The sequence below is a fragment of the Capsella rubella genome, unplaced genomic scaffold (genome assembly GCF_000375325.1).
Source record: "Capsella rubella cultivar Monte Gargano unplaced genomic scaffold, Caprub1_0 scaffold_7, whole genome shotgun sequence".
Lineage (NCBI taxonomy): Eukaryota > Viridiplantae > Streptophyta > Magnoliopsida > Brassicales > Brassicaceae > Capsella > Capsella rubella.
In genome coordinates this window covers 8989907-9007364 of record NW_006238917.1, presented here as the reverse complement: position 1 = coordinate 9007364, position 17458 = coordinate 8989907, and the positions used below count along the sequence as shown (strand labels likewise).

Sequence of the window (17458 nt, the reverse complement as noted above, 5' to 3'; positions counted from 1 at the left end):
AAAAGAATCCGGAATTAAAGTTCGGGGGATTGAACCCGACGTGAATCGAACACGCAACCTTCTGATCTGGAGTCAGACGCGCTACCATTGCGCCACGGATCCGGATGTACTTAAGCTGCGTTTATATCTTTAAGTATGGTCCGAAAATACATTAATGAAAAGAACAATTTGAGGACGCGTTGTCAACACGCCCAGTGCGGTGACCAACCAAACTGACCACGACAAAGAGTCAATTCAAACCCACATTAAAAGTGGTTGATTGGATTTTTTTAAAATGCTATAAAACAAAAGTTATTTGCCAAGGTTTGGTGAAATCTACAAGAACGAATCATGCCGACCACAAAAACAAAAGCTAAACTATTTTTGTTGTTGGAAGTTTTGAAACGTTTAGGTAACGCTTTATTTTAGATAATTATCAAGCATTTTCTAAATACAGTAAAACCTCTATAAATTAATAATGTTGGGACCATGAAAATCTATTAATTTATAGAGGTTTTAATTTATCGATAAATTAATAATTATTAATTTATAGAGAGATTTTCCTAATTTGGAAAGTTTTTTCAAAAAAATAATTAAAATAAGATTTAATCATGAGAATTAGTATTTTATATAATCAATTACAAAGAAAATAATAATTATTATGTCTTGAAAGAGAATGCTAACTATTTCTGATATAGTAAAATACTAGAAATAAACTCTAACAAAAACTAATGTGTTTATATATGCATATATTTTGAAAAATTTACCTAATTATTAATTTATAATATTGTTGGGACCATATATTTACAAAGGATTTTCAAAAAAAATATTATCTTATTATTTTATCGAAATATGTCTAAAATTACACTGGTCCCAAATTGGGACGGAGAAATTTATTAATTTATAGAGATTATTAATTTATCGAGTATTAATTTATAGAGGTTTTACTGTAGTTTTATTATTCTTTCACCTTTCTACAGATATCTCGTAGCTTCCTGGTTATCGCATTTACTTATGTCAGCATATGGAAATCATATATTTTTAAAACTGTTCTAGACGAATGACGTTATCATATGTTTGAATTTGGATTTCTGTATAATATCACAAGGAATAAAGCTATTCCTCTTGATTACAAATTACGAGTTAACCGAATTTTCTATTTATTTAAAAACGTTTTTCAAAAATGAGTTACGGCTGAGAATCAAAGCTACTAATCCATAATCAAGAGTATTAATAATACTATACTATTATTGTCTTGAACGATAATCACGTGGCCTGGTCGTGATTAAAGTCCTAATTATGTCAACCTTTGCCTGCCACATTGTAGACCAATATACTAATTTCACACCGACTGGTCTACGACATACTTTAATCACAAAACACAATACTTTAATATAATTAATTGATTCGAAATATCATCGAGAATTGGCTATAATTATCTAAACATTTCGACACATGATTACAGTTATAGATCCATTTCAGCTTCTCAGTTGTCAACATGACTGCTATGGACCAATAATGGTTTTAAAAATGGCTACATCATGAATTAAAACACTTGTTTTGTGTTGGAGTGTTCAAACTCTAAACGGAACTATAATTTGGTTGTGTTTTTCAATCAAAATGATATATAAACAAAATCGGGTTTTTTTAGATGATAGGCAAAATGAAAGAAGATGGTGTACCACCAACACGCACGTCTCGACTCTAAAGAGAGAAACACAGCACATTGTGATGATACAATCAGTCGAAGATCATTATATATTTGCGTTTTCCATTTGCGTCCATCTTCAATTTATGGACATTGACATTTTTAATAACATCTAATATAAATATAAACAATTATCCTAAAAATGTTATGAGTCAAGGTCCCTCAGTCCTGTATATTCAGAATATTCCTAGCGAGGTGCTATTTTGACTATTAAAACGGACGTATCTTTGATTTTTTCCCCAGATGCGAAGGTTATTAGAAAAACCGGAACTTCTGAATTTATTATGCAACAAAATCCATGAATATGTAATATTTTTACTAATATAGGATAAAATACTTTTTTTTTCATTCAAACTAGTACAATCTCCAGAAAACATAGATATGTATCATCGTGTATGCTTACGTAACAAAACAAAGTTGTACAGAAAAGAAAAAAAAAAAAAAAAGACAGAAGAGAAACTTATACGAACAGAAGGAAAACGTAACCGAAATCAGAATGGATATGGGAATCAGGTAAATCAGGTTCGGTCTCAACTGAAATAAATCGTACATGACGACAAAACCAGAACTGAATTAAATGACGATTTTTTATATAACTTCCAAAACTGACTCGTCTCACACGCGCTTACGAGACCTCACACGTGCGATAATCCCATCATATAAGCTACTACTAAAATCCCCAATTTCTCTCTACCAAAGGAAAACAAAATTAAAAAGAAAAAAAAAAAACCCCCCAAGCAGCAGCATCTAGTGTAATTGATCTCAACCGTCCGATCATCCATCTTGCCTTCACCGTTCACCAATCTCTCTCTCTCTCTCTCTCGTTTTCTTTTTGCTGTTTCTCGCTCCTCTCTCTCTGGATCTCGCCGGCGAGCCGTTCTCTTGGGTCGTAAGTGTTTCTTTTTTCTTTTTTTATACAACTTTTTTCGTATACGAATTTTCGTGGTTTATTTCATTTCTGGGTTCGGAATTCTCGATGTGCCTACATTGATCTTCTGGTTTGGATTCGTGTTTTCTTCTTCCTTTGGTATAGTTTTTATTCCAATTATGTATTTCTATCTTATAGATTCGAAGAACTCTGTATTTTCTTTCATATTGATGATGCTACTTTGCTAGGGTTTACACTTTTGTCCTCTCTGTTTATTTGTAGCAAAGCAAGTTGTTGAGATTATTCTAAACAGAGTTTATTTGATGTTCTGTTTCTATTGACATGGCATTGTTTTTTTTCCCCTGATCTTTCGTGTTCTGTTTCAATAGAATATGTTTAGATTCTAAAAAGATGCTTGTTATGATTTGCAGTAACAGTAGCAAATTTCAAGCTGTAGCATATTAGCATCTCAGAAATCGCTGAATTAGCTGTTGGATCAAACCGTCTCCTTCATCGTATTGATCTGCGGATCGGGGTTTTAAGGGTTCCATCTTCTTATTTCATCTGTAAATGGGCTGCTTCCACTCCAAGGCAGCAAGAGAATTCCGAGGACACGAAGACCCTGTTAAGCTTGCCTCTGAAACAGCTTGTAAGTTACACTCATGTTCAATAAGTTTTAAACCCTCATTTGTTTTCTGATACGAGAATCATCATCAATCTATATCATATGATCCATCCTTTTTCTCTGTTTTTATGGGTTTGAAGTTTATTAGCTCTCTGTTTTGAGGTCTTTACCAATCTGAAAATGTTCAAAGATTAAAGTGGATTCATTTGTTTGTTCTGTTCCTGGTACTCTGTTTTTGATCTCGCAGTGTCCTTTTCTCTTTTCCAGTTAGTGTGAGTGAGGTTGAAGCATTGTTTGAGCTTTTCAAGAGCATAAGCAGTTCGGTTGTTGATGATGGTTTGATAAACAAGGTACAAAGTCTTGATAAAAGTTTGTTTCTTTTGACCCAATTTGGATCCCTTCATGACCCCATCCTAGTATCTTTTTGTTCTTTACTCTAATTCATCTACAGGATTTTTCAACTTTGTTGACTTCACTTTGAGCAAAATTATATTATTCTTCCATGCTGATCTGTCTGTTCCATATTGCATCAATTCAATGTATCGTAGCCCTTATTGTTTGACTTGAACTAAAGTATTATATTGATTGCTTTGATTTTGAAACATGAGGCTATCTTGGCCCACTTTTATTTATGTTGGTTTTTAAATTCTTGCTTCATATGTATGCAGGAGGAGTTTCAACTTGCCTTGTTCAAGAGCCGGAAGAGGGAGAATATATTTGCTAATAGGGTAAAATAATCTGAGTTCCTCATGCTTTTACAAATTTGTCTTCTTGAAGTGTGATCCAAGACCTCTTGGTTAATCGAAATGAGATCATGTGCACTAAACAAAACAATTATGCTTTCTCGCAGATCTTTGATATGTTTGATGTTAAACGAAAAGGAGTCATCGATTTTGGGGACTTTGTAAGATCACTCAATGTTTTCCACCCCAATGCTTCTCTAGAGGACAAAATAGATTGTAAGTTGACATGAGAAAGCGTCATCATAACTATTGTTTCTTGAAGCCTTTGTGATGAGTTTTACTGATTATGGTCTTCGATTTCTTCTCAGTTACGTTTAGGCTTTACGACATGGACTGTACCGGTTACATTGAACGCCAAGAGGTAATAATAATAACTTGCACAATACTAATCATGAAAGATCTTTGCCATGTTCTTGATTATGCATTTTTTACTTCATAACTTTTCAAGAAGTCGGTTATTGAGTTTGTGATATTTTTTTGGCAGGTCAAGCAAATGTTGATTGCCCTTCTCTGCGAATCCGAAATGAAATTGGCTGATGAAACCATAGAGATCATACTCGATAAGGTTTGTTGTTGTCATTGGTTTTGTTTTTTTTGTTTTTTTTTTCTTGAATTGAAACATGAAGAGGTTGTGTTCTAAATATGGTTTCTTCTCTCATTCATGAACAGACATTTGAAGATGCAGACGTGAACCAAGATGGAAAGATTGATAAACTAGAGTGGAGTGATTTCGTAAATAAAAACCCATCATTGCTTAAGATCATGACTCTTCCATATCTCAGGTACATTTCACAAATTGGTTTGGTTATGGAAAACCAAAAAAACAACTTAAAGTATGTAAGAATAAACATTCTTAACGTGTATACATTAAAACAACTGTGCAGGGATATAACGACAACGTTTCCGAGTTTTGTCTTCCATTCAGAAGTCGACGAGATTGCCACCTGAAGGAATCAATCTTGGTTTAAACCGAAACGTACAAGTTGGAAGCACAATTCTTGAGCTTATGGGTGTGTCATCAACATGTGTTTGTAGACAGTAGTAGTAGTAGTAGCTTTCTTGAAATTGTTTCTTTTACCTGGAATTTTTATCATTCTGGGTTCCTTTTTTCATTCTTCTCAGATACAGTTTTGAAATCCTGGGTTTTAGCTATAAAGAAAAAGAAAATGATCTTAATTTACCATTCGATTTATGTCATATAGTTAGGAAAATGTTAATGAGTCTGTAGTCTGTACATAACACAATCATACATTTTTTTTGTTTCTTATTGATTAAATTGTAAAGTGAAAGATTGAAGATTTGTTACACATTAATTGCTATCAGGGATCTGATTGTTCCAATCAAATCTTAATAGTATAAACTGTAAATATAAACTTTTGTTGGAACCTTTACCGCAAAGCGAAAGGTTAAAGATTTGTTACGCATTAATCGCTATCGTGGGTCTGATTGTTTCAATCGAACCTTAAACGTATAAATTGTGAATATAAACTATTGTTGGGCCCTTTTTACAGCAAATCTTAAAGTAAAAATGAAATTTACGGTCTTTAATCAAAAAAAAAAAATGAAATTTACGGTCTTGCCACTCTCGTCTTGTTCCAGCACTCCTCTCGTCTTCTTCTCTCTCGAGTCTCGATTCCGAGTTTACAGCAATTTAGGGCTCTTTCGAGATCCGTTCTCGAGCTGGAGGATTCGCATGTAGTTATTATGTTTTCTTCATTGTTACATTTCGATTTGGAATCAGCTTCTCTTCATCCCAGGTTGTGCTTTAGTTACTAAATTGTAGACTGATGTTTAGGAAACGGAACTTAGTTCTAGAATCGTTGCATCGATTCGATGTAAGCAACGTAGAAACCCTAATTTCACGGGTCTTGTGTAGCAGCACCTCAAAATCGTCTCTGTTCTGCACTAGTGTTGAACCTGGTAGATTAAGCTGGGAAGTTTCTTCTCAGGTGATTCTCAAGAAGAAGCTCGAAATAGCTCTTAAGGATCACCGTGTAGATGATGCTTGGGACGTGTTTAAAGATTTCAAACGGCTCTATGGGTTTCCCGATAGTGTAGTCATGAACAGGTTTGTTACTGTGTTGTCTTACTCGTCTGATACTGCTTGGCTTTGCAAGGCTGGTAATATGACTCGTTTGGTTTTGAAGCAAAATCCAGGTATGTTAAGTGGAGATGTTTTAACTAAGTTGTCGTTGTCTCTAGCGAGAGCTCAGATGGTTGAATCTGCCTGTAGTATCATTCGAATAATGCTGGAGAAGGGTTATGTTCTAACCTCAGATGTGTTGAGGCTTGTTGTGATGCATATGGTGAAAACAGAGGTTGGTACTTGCTTAGCTTCGAATTATTTGGTTCAGGTTTGTGATCGTTTTGTTGGATTAAATGTGTCGAAAAGAAATAACAGTACTGGGAATGTTATGAAGCCTGATACCGTCTTGTTTAATCTTGTACTTGGTTCTTGTGTGAGATTTGGTTTATCTCTCAAAGGCCAAGAACTTATTGAGCTGATGGCTAAAGTTGATGTCATTGCGGATGCGTATACGATTGTTATCATGTCTTGCATTTATGAGATGAATGCTATGCGGGATGAGTTGAGGAAGGTCAAGGAGCATATTGGTCAGTTACCGCCTCAACTTCTTTGTCATTATAGACATTTGTTTGATAATTTGTTAAGCCTGGAGTTCAAATTTGATGATATCGGTTCTGCTTGTCGGCTTGTCTTAGATATATGCAAGAGTAAGGACTTGCTTTCAGATCATGATCTTGGATTTGATTCTGAAAAGCCTCGTGTTTTGCCTGTGGGGTCTCACCATATCAGATCCGGGTTAAAGATCCAAATTTCACCCAAGCTTTTGCAGAGAGATTCATCTCATGGAGTGGACACTGAAGCAACATTTGTCAACTATGCCAATTCCAAGCTTGTTATCACAAAAAAGACTCTTGCCAAGTTAGTATATGGGTACAAGAGACATGATAATCTCCCTGAGCTATCAAAGCTTTTATTTTCGCTGGGTGGATCCAGTTTATGTGCTGATGTCGTTGATGCTTTTGTTGCTATTGGTTGGTTAGAAGCCGCTCATGATATTCTTGACGACATGGTTTCTGCTGGTCATCCCTTGGAATTGGACACATATAGAAAAGTCTTGTCGGGTTATTACAAGAGCAAGATGTTGAGAAATGCTGAAGTACTTCTGAAACAAATGACCAAAGTCGGTCTAATTACAGATCCATCAGATGAGATTGTGGTTTTACCAGAAACCGAAGAGAAAGACAGTAAAACCACAGAGCTCATGGACTTCTTGGTCCAGGAAATCGATGCAGGAAAACAAGTTTCAAGTATGCTCTATGAGCTAAACTCGTCCCTCTACTACTTCTGCAAAGCTAAAATGCAAGAAGATGCCTTAATAACCTACAGGAAAATCCCAAAGATGAAAGTCCCACCAACTGTCCAAAGTTTTTGGATCTTGACCGACATGTACTCATCTCTTGGCATGTACCGGGAGATCACGATCGTGTGGGGAGATATCAAAAGGAACATTGCGAGCAGTAACTTAAAGGTTACACAAGATCTGTTAGAGAAGATTGTGGTGAACTTTATTAGAGGTGGGTATTTTGAGAGAATTATGGAGCTTATCAGTTATATGAAGGAGAACGATATGTATAACGATCTAACCATGTATAAGAATGAGTACCTTAAGCTTCATAAGAATCTATACAGAACCTTGAAAGCAGCAGACGCTGTTAACGAGGCTCAAGCTCAGAGGCTTGAGCATGTCAAGGCCTTCCGGAAACTAGTTGGTATCGTATGATTGTATGATTAAATTTTAATTATTATCCTCTGTAGTGTACAACTTAAACCAATTTTGTGTCTAAATGTGAAATTAAAAAGTTTAATACATCTGTTTACTTCCAGGCAAATTTCTAATTCATTCAAAGGCAACAAAGGTTGTGCGCTACAGCGCTAGTGTGCTACCTAATTTGGGCCTTGGATATCTAAAAAGCTAAATGGGCCTGATTCGTTTATACTATTATAGCAAAAGCCGCTGGGTGAACTCGTAAACTCGCTCGGGTCGGACATTTTAACTCTCGGATCCGAGCCATTTGGGTTTGGTGGCTATTCCAATTCCCGTATTATTCGATCGGAAGCCGAAGCTCTCTGCAACGGAAGGAGAAATAGAGAAAAATACCTAAATTTGATCATGGATTCACCGCCGAAGAAGAACCCTATGGATGATTTGTTCGGAGAAGATTCCGACAACGACTCACCATCTTCCCGTTCGAAGTCCTCTTCTTCGGGTAATGCTTCTTCATCGTCATCTTCATCCTCGTCGTCTTCATCTTCGTCTTCTGCGGCGGGAGGGGATGGGGATGGAGATGGAGATGGTGGTGGTGCGGAATCTGGCAGCGCAAGCGATAGCGGAAGTGGAAGTAGCGGCGGGAAAGAGGAGCATGGAGATGATAGAGTGGAGAGTTATAGGAGCAATGATAATGGAGAAAGTGGAATTTATCCTTATGAAGAAGAGGAAGAAGAAGATGATGGAAAGGATCTTTTTGGGTCTGACAATGAAGAGTATACTAAGACACCTGCAATTAGCACTTACTCAATTCCTGGTAAGTTCGTATTTGCTTGAGATTTCCTACTTTTGTGATTACAAAAACTATAAAATTTGGGATTGATGTTTCTAGCAATTCCTAAGAATTCAATATTACGGAACTAAATTTGATACTGCATTAAACTCTTGGAACTCAGAACAAATTCATCTCTATGCATATGCACAAGTTTGTAGGTTAGTTTTCTTTTTTTTTTTTTTGTAGCTTTTGCTCCTTCTTAATTGTGATTGAGATATTTTTCATGATTACTATGATATCAGGGTGGAACCATTTTGTCTTACTATTATCTCGTGTACTATTTCTGGGCCTGAATTGTTTTTTTGGCTTCTGGGTTCTCTATGGCTACTGAGTTATGTTGATATGAAATATGACAGTTTTGCCTGCGGGATGGAGCAATGATAACCATGGTGGGAGAGGAGGAATGGGACGTGGTCGTTGGTCAAATGGGAGAGGAGGACCTGGGCTTCTTCCTCGGCCTGGACCTTACCCTGGACGTGGTAATCGTGGTGGTTTTGGCGGAAGATACCAGAATTATCAGCGTGATGAACGTTTTGTTTCTGAGCTTAAGCTTTCGAAAAGCAAAGAAACGTTGGCTAGAAAACAAACAAACTTTCAGGAGGTAATATATCTCAAGGAACACTGTTCTAACTTCTAAATTAATTTAGGCAGAGTTTAACGTTACTTTCTGTTCAATTTATGTCTATTTTTATGGATATGGTAACATGTGTTTCAAAATGCTTGATATTAACAGCCATGTGAGCTTACTAGCTACAGTCGAGTAGAAGGTGGAGAAGTATTCTATGATGAGCGAGGATTGGTGAGAGCTTTTGGTATTATTGTTCCTATAGATTCTCTCTTTTCCTTTCTTTTCTTTTTTTTGTCATCCCATTGACCTACTTAATTGTTCGAGTATGTACATATTTATATTTAGGCAAACATATAAGCATACCAAATATCCTAGAGCTTATATGTATCCACTTTGTTCTTGTTTCCCAGAGGCTTTTCAAACGTCATGTTGCTGAAGAGATTGGAGCGGATTTAAATCAAGGTTATGATACTTTTATCGAGAAAAAAGGTAATAAACTAGTGACCCCTGTGTACCGTATATGAACTGCTAGCATGAATTGTGATATATTCAGTTGATTAATTGTTCTTTTGAGGCAGACCTGGGCTCTGAGGGGTTTGGTGACCTTCTTGGCAGTATTAGAGCAAAGAACATTTCGCTGGAGAACATTCATTTTGTGGTATGAAGTGCTGGTGTATATCAGTCCATTTCACTGTCAATCATTAGTTTGAAGAGGTTATCTTAACAATGTCTTCTATTTTGCTTTTTTGAAACAGACATTTCGTAATAATCTAAACAAGGTAAGTGAGATCGCTCAACAGTTATTGACCTTTGTGATATCAAATGAATCACACGATGCACTTTGTTTCATTCTGTAAGATATTGGGCGCTGCTTACAATCGGCATGAACCGTGGGAAATGGGCGTGCATAAGAGAAATGGAACCATATATCTAGATGTCCATAAACTGCCTGAAAGGCCACAGAGTGACTTAGATCGCCGCAGGTAATCTTCATTTTGATTGTATAGGAGCAAAAGAGTGATTCTACTAGTTTTATCATATATGGAGCTAGACAATGCCTACGTAGAAAATTAAATAAACAATAGGAAGTGGTGGATGGAAAAGGAAAAAAAAGGAAGCGATGTTTTGAAGTAAAATGGGTCATAAGAGTTTGTAGAAGCTGCACTATATATATTGCTACTAATAAACCTGATGTTATATTTCCATCAGATGTTATTGGGGCTATTGTTTCGAAAGCCTTGCGACGGAAGATCCAGGAAGAGCTTATGGAGAAGAAATACATCATGTGGATGCAAATGTTGAATTTTGTTCTGTTGTGAAGACTAAACTAGGAGCTCACCGGGTTCTGATGGGTGCTGAAATGGACTGCTGTGATGAAACTGACGAGGGAAAAAGGATTTACATAGAGTTGAAAACATCTCGTGAGGTATGCCTCTTCTTGCTATAGTTTTCCTAGAAGCTCGTTTGTTATTTCAGCTTCTCATTTTCATTTCACACACGTACACATTGATCAGTAATATCCCTACTGTTTACTCTCCAGTTGGATGATCGTACCGTAGACAGATATGAAAGAGAGAAACTGCTTAAATTCTGGGTAAGTATGATGTATCACAGTTTGCTTGTATAATCTTTGTTTTTCCATTCTTGTTCAGTCTTAAATATGGTTAAACATGCTGCAGATACAATCATTCGTAGCAGGAGTTCCATACATTGTCGTTGGATACAGGTATGAATTTGCCAGCCATTCTCAGGATAAAATGAAAATGTATTAACCTTTCGCAATTTCAAGTAAATATTTCCATTTCCCTTTTTAACCTGGTGTAGAGATGATGGAGGAAGACTAGTACGCACAGAGAGACTAAGAACGAAGGATATTGCGCACAGAGCCAGGTTAAAAAACTTTTGGCAGGTAACTGTATCAGTTCTCATTACAGACATGAATGATAGTTATGTATAATCAAAAAATTTAGTAAGATTGAACACAATGAGTTCTGGGAATTAGGGAGGAGTGTGCTTGGCTTTTGCCGATGAAGTTCTTTGCTGGCTATACGGCACTGTTAAAGAAAGTAAGTTTATCTTTTTGTTGCGCCTACATAGAATAATGGAAATGATATTTTCACATATATTTGCTAACAACGTGTGTTTGCAGACGAAGATTACATACTTCAGTTCGTGCACCCTTTCATGAGGCTAGAGCTTCTACAGGCTCAGTCTTGTCCTGACGCAATCACTAATCATGTTCACCTTCTACAACATCCTGCATCACCAGAACCACCTCAGTAACTTTGTGCTTCTTCAGTGGAGTCTTAGTACTTAGGATCCAAAATCAAATTTTTAAATAAAGGTTTCGATTTTGGATTTCTTTTGTAACATTTCAAAAACCAAAAACATTGAAATTTTTTCCAAATTCGAATATTTGACCTTTTTACTTTCACGCCGTTCAATTTCAATATGTAAGAAAGGCAAAAGCGAATCGAACCTGTCCCGGGGCAGTTTAACTCTGTCAAAGCCTTATTGTCATATCACGTGAGCGTCACGTGCCTCTCTCTCTCTCTCTCGTTTGTTGACGAATAACCGGAGAATTCAATTTGTTTCATTCCTTTCCCGTTTTGCCCTTCCCTGTTCTTTTATTCTTTTCTTATCTTCAGGAAAAAAAAAAATCTCCGAGCAAGAACAAAAAAAAAAAAAACTGTCTATGTACCAACAAGAGACTAGTTGTCAGATAGAGATATACGCGAGACGAGAAGCTCCATTTCAAAACCCTAGAGCTCTTCATCTCTCTCTAGGCACACCTTTTTCGTGTTTTGGTTTCACCGGCGTTTATCTCCGGTGACGGGAGATTCCGAATTTTTGGAGAGATTAGATCATGTATAGGGAGAGGGGTACGGTTGGATCGAAGTCGGAGGTGGTCGATCGGAAACGTATAAACGAGATTCACGACAACCGTCCCTCGCATTCGATGTCTCAGCCCATCAATGGAAAAGGCAAGGTTACAGCGACCTCCGTCTTGATGGGGAAGCAGCAATTGCATGAGAGGGATTTACGTTCTGCTCATGGTGAGATTCGATTTTTCCCTTTCTCGCTGTATCCTTCTGCAATCGTAATCATCAGTTGTTCGATTCGAGTTCGTATCTCTCGATTTTGGGATTCAACTTTCTTAAAATTGATTGGAAAATTCTTATTTTTAACCTCTTTGTGTTACCATCTTGACCTAATTGTTGATAATCTTACGAACCTCTTTTACCTTTCTCTAGCTATAATTGTATTCATTTTTTATTCAGTAATTACAAACGTATCAAAGCTAGAAGCTTTAATCGTAGACACAATCCAGCTTTTGTTTATATGTGTTCATTCATTTTGCTGGTACCGCCAAATCATTCTTATATGCTGAAGAGAAAGATGCTGATGAAATGTTTTGTGGGCATTTCCTGTGGTTACAACAGCTGTTGATATATCAGACACAGACAGCGAAGAATCAGAGGTCAGTGGTTCTGATGGAGAAGACACCTCATGGATATCCTGGTTCTGCAACCTACGCGGGAATGAGTTCTTCTGTGAAGTTGATGATGATTACATCCAGGATGACTTTAACTTGTGTGGACTCAGCCATCAAGTTCCTTACTACGACTATGCCCTTGATTTGATTTTGGATGTAGAGTCTTCGCATGGTAAGTCTTATCCTTTTAAAAAATTAGTATGTGATTGCATGTTTTTCATGGTTGTAGGGGGTAATAGTATAAAGGAAAACTGGTTTGCCTTTCCGTTTCTGTGTCTTCAATGTTTGATTTGGATTGACGGGTTAACAGGTGAGATGTTTACAGAGGAACAGAATGAATTGATCGAGTCAGCAGCGGAGATGCTTTATGGGATGATTCATGCTCGTTACATATTGACAAGCAAAGGGCTGGCTTCTATGGTAAAGAAACTCTTTAGTTTTTACTTAAGTCGCATACTTAACAAATCCTATAATAAAACAGACACCAATTGTTGGTTTCTCTACCATGATTTTGCAGTTAGACAAATACAAAGACTACGACTTTGGAAGATGCCCAAGAGTTTATTGTTGTGGCCAACCTTGTTTGCCAGTTGGTCAATCCGATATCCCTCGAGCAAGCACCGTAAAGATATATTGCCCCAAATGTGAAGACGTCTATTACCCACGATCAAAATACCAAGGAAGTATCCTTTTGTTTCCTATTCTCAGTCCTCACTTATATTTGCATGCATTTCTATACGGCTATACATACTTGGTTTTGCTTTGATCTCATTAGATATTCCTATGTTTCGTTGCTGGTACCTTTGGTTTGTTGTTCTTTAACACACAAAAAAAACAGACATAGATGGAGCATACTTTGGGACAACGTTTCCACATCTGTTCCTGATGACGTACGGACATCTGAAGCCACAAAAGGCATCTCAAAGCTACACTCCAAGAGTGTTTGGGTTCAAGTTACACAAGCCGTGAAGGAAATAAAGAAGATACACCCTTGGGTGTTAAGAAACAAGAAATGTGTGTAAACAAAAGAAAAAAAAAAGCGTGATTTGTATCACAGAAGGTGAAACCAGTTCTCTCTGCCTCTCCCTCTCCCTCTCTTTCTCTCTGTTTTGTATTGTGTCCTCTCTTTAGGTTTAGATAAACATTAGCAGCATGGACTGGTGAAGTATGATCCCATATTTATAAATTGTAATACTTACCTTACTGTTTCTTTTTGTTTTCTTCTTCCAAGTTCCAACTATTCAATTACGTTAAGTTAACACAATTTTACCAAATTGCTTATACCAGTGTCAACTCCAGACAACCAACAATGTGTCCATTAAGCCCATTGGGCCAAGTCTACGAAACCCAACGATGCACCTAAATTTTTTTAAATATTTAAATAAGAATGAAAAAAACGAGGCCGGTCGCTATCTCTGACCAAGGGAAAAAAGCTTGCTCTCATATTTTAATTTTTGTAAAGGTGTGTATGTGTGTGTTCCTGCGAGCATTTAGCTCTGTAGATTACGTAGAGACCTCTCTCTCCTCTTGCTTGTTGAAGAAGAGGGCCTTGCGATTGTTTTCTTCATCTATATCAAATTTGTATCGAATCGAAAGTGTTGGTCTTCTTCGTCGTCCCTCTGTTTTCTGGTTGCAACCCTAAATCGTCCCGAGATAATTTCTCTGTTTTGTACTGGATCTCTACCAGATTGGGCGTTGATTGTAATAATGCCACCGTTTATGTCAGGCTCCAGAGCCATATTTTCCTTAATTTCATGTCGAAACGCGATCAGGAACCCGGTTAGCCGTTGTCTGGGGATCCCACGGCGGAGATTTGAATCTGATCAAATTAGGAGATTTGGTTCCCTCTCCAGCGTTGAGAGATGCTCTTCTTATGGGTTAATGTCCAATGATGATTATGGTAGAGTCTCTTTTGGCACTGCAAGTTTAATTCAGAGACGGCATTTTCTGGGTTGTGGAGATGGTGAAGAAGGTGGTAGTGACTTATCTAAGATCTACGAAGAGCGACGTGTTTTGGGGTAACCTAATTAAACTTTGATCTGATTTTTTATTGAACTACTCGATTCTACTCCTATGTTATCGATTAAATCTCCTGCGTACTTGTTTCCTTCTAACAGCCTCTTAAAAATGAAAAAGCACAACTTTGAGAAATATTTCAATGCTTTGATCTGATGTTTTGTGGCCCTTGTTATAAATGAAATGTTGGCTTTTTATTTCCTGTTTCGTGGATCAAACAGTGAAAGAAGGGTTCAATGATCTAGTAAGCATCTGAGACTTTTAAATGTTGCAGTAATTGGATATTTCTTTGTGTTTGCCTTGTTTCGAACCTGATATACTATTAACCAGTTTTCCAGATGATCATCGGTTGGGTTTAGACAGAACAACTATTCTGTTAGATGATTGTGCTGTGGCAACTTTGTCATATGAATCCGAGAAATCCTTATCCTTATTGTTTGTTTGCTGACAATACATTGATGATTTGAAGTTCATGTTCTCTGAAGGTTGACTTACTCATATGTGTTTCTTTTACTACAGGTATTCTCCAGAGCAATTGTTTAACGTAGTTGCAGCTGTAGATTTGTACCACGGGTTTGTTCCTTGGTGTCAACGCTCTGAGATTCTTAAAGAATATCCAGATGGATCATTCGATGCAGAACTGGAGATTGGTTTTAAGTTTCTTGTTGAGAGTTACATTTCCCATGTCGAATCCGAAAGGCCGAAATGGATTAAGGTAAGGAATGACTTGTTTTTGCTTCTGTTTTCAGCTTTCTGTTTGTTTGGATTTTAGTGACTGATGGATTCTACAACATGATATGAATCTGTGCTTTTCAGACAACTGCAAGGGACACTGGTGTATTTGATCATTTGATAAACCTCTGGCAATTTAAGCCAGGACCCATTCCAGGAACCTGCGACCTTCATTTCCATGTGGATTTCAAATTCAACTCACCCCTCTATCGCCAGGTAAAAAGAAAACCACATTTCGAAACCTCTTAGTTTGTAAGTCTCCAATGGTAGTATTGTTGCTTGGGATTTGTTGATAATCGAAGAGATCTACAAGAAAATTATGATTCATTTCTTCCTCTATAGATTGAAACTTGGAAACTGTTAGGAGCCGAAGAAAGATATTAGGGAAAGTGTGAGTTCTTTGTTCCTTGGGAATTGCTAATAATTGAAGAAATGTACAAGAAAACTATGGTTCCTTTTTCAGAAAAAAAAGATTCAAAGTTGGAAATTTGTTGATAAGAATCAAAGAAATTTACAAGAAAATACTGTCTTTGTCACCCAAGGTGAATCTTGGTTGATATAAAACCTCAAGTAGTTTGAAAGTGTTTTTCGTTTATTTCAGGTAGCTTCAATGTTCTTAAAAGAGGTAGCAACAAGACTTGTGGGAGCATTTAGTGACCGATGCCGACTAGTGTATGGTCCAGGAGTTCGAGTAGATGAAAACGCATATGAACAAAGAGCTTGAGACATATCTCTATATACATAACGGAAGTAACACATCAGTTTAGATTCCATCTTTTGATTGCTAGAGAGCGATTACGCATATCATGTTTTGTTATTTCATATATATGAATGCTTTTGCATATGAAGATCAAGAACACATCAGATGTTTGTTTAAATGTAAAAGCATAAAATAAACACATCCATATCTCTTTTGGAGTCTTTTCCTCCTTCAACCACTTCTTTCTTAGTCTACATATTGATGATGACGACATACAGGTTCACGTATGTGGTGACGCAACATTCATATTAAGGGTGTTTCGTAAGCTTAAACAGTGGAGAATAATTCAATAAGAAGTAAAAGTCTAAAAGGTTTGGAAGATGAGCATTAGTGGGAAAACCAAAAGTCTTGGCTTCAACTCCTCTCAAAATCTAGTCATATCCATTGAACTCAAAAAAGGAAATAAAATGTTTTGCATAGTCCGTCCGGTGTGTGTCTCTCTGAGAGATGTATTGGCATCAATCGAAGTCCGAAGACATATGTGAATATATGGAGTAAGTAAGTGAAGAGCATACATTCATAAATTACTATATGATCCTCTCTTTTTAGACATTAATAAATCTTAGTTTACACCCAAAAGATTATCATCTATTGCTTTTTGTTGTTTGTAAATGTCAAAAATGGAGTGAATAGGTTGAGGCAATTTTGTACGGGGAAGTGAACGCGGTTTTGCCTTTTGCTTCATCATTTTTTCCCAAACGACCAAATAAGAGCATATCTTTTTAGTCAAACTTTAATGGAATTTGTCCCAATTCTATAAGTAAATTTTAAAAAAGCAGTGAAAAGAAAAGAGAAACGAGTCGGTGTGTTATATGGTTTCTAAATGATATAATGATATAATGCAAAAAGTTACAAAATAATACATAACTCAAACATTATAATTGTATATGTACCTACCATTTACAAAAAAAATCGAAGTTACGAGGTCCAAATTTCAAGATGATATATACTACAACTGAGTCATTGACTTGCATTGCAACAACAACAACTATGCAATAACTATGAGTATTATCAATTCTCTGACCCAAACCAAATCCAATAAATACACATAAGACTTGAGTGAGTTGAGTCTATTGACTTGACTAAATCACACGCTTCTATTTTTGTTTCATGGAACGTCCTATACTCCTATTACTATATCGACTTTTCCAATATTTTAATTGGAATTTATAATATATTACTAGTTTCAATCTCCATTCCCTAATAATTATTTGTTCCACAAACAAACAAAAAAAGATAGAATGAACCATTTTATATATGTAAACGCAAAATGACTCATTTATTGTATAGTATTTTTTAATTTCAATGAACCAACCAATAAATAAAAAAGTATAGAG

At 36.5% G+C, this 17458-nt stretch overlaps 5 protein-coding genes and 1 non-coding gene across 11 annotated transcripts; 5 read left to right on the top strand and 1 right to left on the bottom strand.

Annotated features, from left to right (window-relative positions):
• Positions 1-30: 30 nt before the first annotated feature.
• TRNAW-CCA lies at positions 31-102 on the bottom strand. Its single transcript has one exon. It is a non-coding gene; the product is annotated as a tRNA-Trp (tRNA).
• A 2294-nt stretch (positions 103-2396) lies between these two features.
• LOC17878148 (calcineurin B-like protein 1) lies at positions 2397-5212 on the top strand. The gene is made up of 9 exons (XM_006284459.2): positions 2397-2576; positions 2987-3204; positions 3448-3530; positions 3849-3908; positions 4031-4139; positions 4232-4284; positions 4408-4488; positions 4593-4705; positions 4808-5212. The coding sequence occupies exons 2-9, from the start codon at positions 3126-3128 to the stop codon at positions 4869-4871; spliced, it is 642 nt and encodes a 213-aa protein (XP_006284521.1). The 5' UTR covers positions 2397-2576; positions 2987-3125; the 3' UTR covers positions 4872-5212.
• A 302-nt stretch (positions 5213-5514) lies between these two features.
• Positions 5515-7826, top strand: LOC17878622 (pentatricopeptide repeat-containing protein At4g17616). 5 transcript variants are annotated; one of them, XM_023779223.1, is made up of 3 exons: positions 5519-5680; positions 5873-5991; positions 6081-7826. In XM_023779223.1, the coding sequence occupies exon 3, from the start codon at positions 6083-6085 to the stop codon at positions 7727-7729; it is 1647 nt and encodes a 548-aa protein (XP_023634991.1). In that variant the 5' UTR covers positions 5519-5680; positions 5873-5991; positions 6081-6082; the 3' UTR covers positions 7730-7826. The 5 variants fall into 5 exon arrangements, with proteins under 5 accessions (XP_023634989.1, XP_023634988.1, XP_006283313.1 ...); XM_023779221.1 differs by having other exon boundaries at positions 5515-5991; positions 6157-7826; XM_006283251.2 differs by having other exon boundaries at positions 5517-6536; positions 6645-7826.
• Positions 7827-8012: 186 nt separating this feature from the next.
• Positions 8013-11590, top strand: LOC17878643 (decapping nuclease DXO homolog, chloroplastic). Its single transcript, XM_006283422.2, has 13 exons — positions 8013-8531; positions 8906-9150; positions 9283-9348; positions 9528-9606; positions 9696-9775; positions 9873-9896; positions 9976-10100; positions 10327-10543; positions 10658-10711; positions 10797-10843; positions 10942-11026; positions 11120-11183; positions 11267-11590. Exons 1-13 carry the CDS (start codon positions 8120-8122, stop codon positions 11398-11400), a joined length of 1632 nt encoding a protein of 543 aa, XP_006283484.1. The 5' UTR covers positions 8013-8119; the 3' UTR covers positions 11401-11590.
• A 193-nt stretch (positions 11591-11783) lies between these two features.
• Positions 11784-13837, top strand: LOC17879278 (casein kinase II subunit beta-2). Of its 2 annotated transcripts, none has more exons than XM_006284246.2 (5): positions 11784-12173; positions 12561-12785; positions 12939-13033; positions 13131-13296; positions 13452-13837. In XM_006284246.2, the coding sequence occupies exons 1-5, from the start codon at positions 11984-11986 to the stop codon at positions 13580-13582; spliced, it is 807 nt and encodes a 268-aa protein (XP_006284308.1). In that variant the 5' UTR covers positions 11784-11983; the 3' UTR covers positions 13583-13837. The 2 variants fall into 2 exon arrangements, with proteins under 2 accessions (XP_006284308.1, XP_006284309.1); XM_006284247.2 differs by having other exon boundaries at positions 11785-12173; positions 12924-13033.
• A 483-nt stretch (positions 13838-14320) lies between these two features.
• Positions 14321-16296, top strand: LOC17879494 (coenzyme Q-binding protein COQ10 homolog, mitochondrial). The gene is made up of 4 exons (XM_006284334.2): positions 14321-14631; positions 15149-15344; positions 15446-15577; positions 15963-16296. The coding sequence occupies exons 1-4, from the start codon at positions 14321-14323 to the stop codon at positions 16083-16085; spliced, it is 762 nt and encodes a 253-aa protein (XP_006284396.1). The 3' UTR covers positions 16086-16296.
• Positions 16297-17458: the final 1162 nt, after the last annotated feature.

Coding starts and splice junctions, on each gene's coding strand:
- LOC17878148 (XM_006284459.2), top strand. CDS start 3,126: ATGGGCTGCTTCCACTCCAAGGCAGCAAGAGAATTCCGAGGACACGAA. Junction 3,531..3,848: donor ATGATGGTTTGATAAACAAG/GTACAAAGTCTT, acceptor ATATGTATGCAG/GAGGAGTTTCAACTTGCCTT. Junction 4,285..4,407: donor GTTACATTGAACGCCAAGAG/GTAATAATAATA, acceptor TTTTTTTGGCAG/GTCAAGCAAATGTTGATTGC.
- LOC17878622 (XM_023779220.1), top strand. CDS start 5,711: ATGTTTAGGAAACGGAACTTAGTTCTAGAATCGTTGCATCGATTCGAT.
- LOC17878643 (XM_006283422.2), top strand. CDS start 8,120: ATGGATTCACCGCCGAAGAAGAACCCTATGGATGATTTGTTCGGAGAA. Junction 10,544..10,657: donor AGTTGAAAACATCTCGTGAG/GTATGCCTCTTC, acceptor TTTACTCTCCAG/TTGGATGATCGTACCGTAGA. Junction 10,844..10,941: donor TACATTGTCGTTGGATACAG/GTATGAATTTGC, acceptor AACCTGGTGTAG/AGATGATGGAGGAAGACTAG.
- LOC17879278 (XM_006284247.2), top strand. CDS start 11,984: ATGTATAGGGAGAGGGGTACGGTTGGATCGAAGTCGGAGGTGGTCGAT. Junction 13,034..13,130: donor GCAAAGGGCTGGCTTCTATG/GTAAAGAAACTC, acceptor ATGATTTTGCAG/TTAGACAAATACAAAGACTA. Junction 13,297..13,451: donor ACGATCAAAATACCAAGGAA/GTATCCTTTTGT, acceptor CAAAAAAAACAG/ACATAGATGGAGCATACTTT.
- LOC17879494 (XM_006284334.2), top strand. CDS start 14,321: ATGCCACCGTTTATGTCAGGCTCCAGAGCCATATTTTCCTTAATTTCA. Junction 14,632..15,148: donor GAAGAGCGACGTGTTTTGGG/GTAACCTAATTA, acceptor CTTTTACTACAG/GTATTCTCCAGAGCAATTGT. Junction 15,345..15,445: donor AAAGGCCGAAATGGATTAAG/GTAAGGAATGAC, acceptor TGTGCTTTTCAG/ACAACTGCAAGGGACACTGG.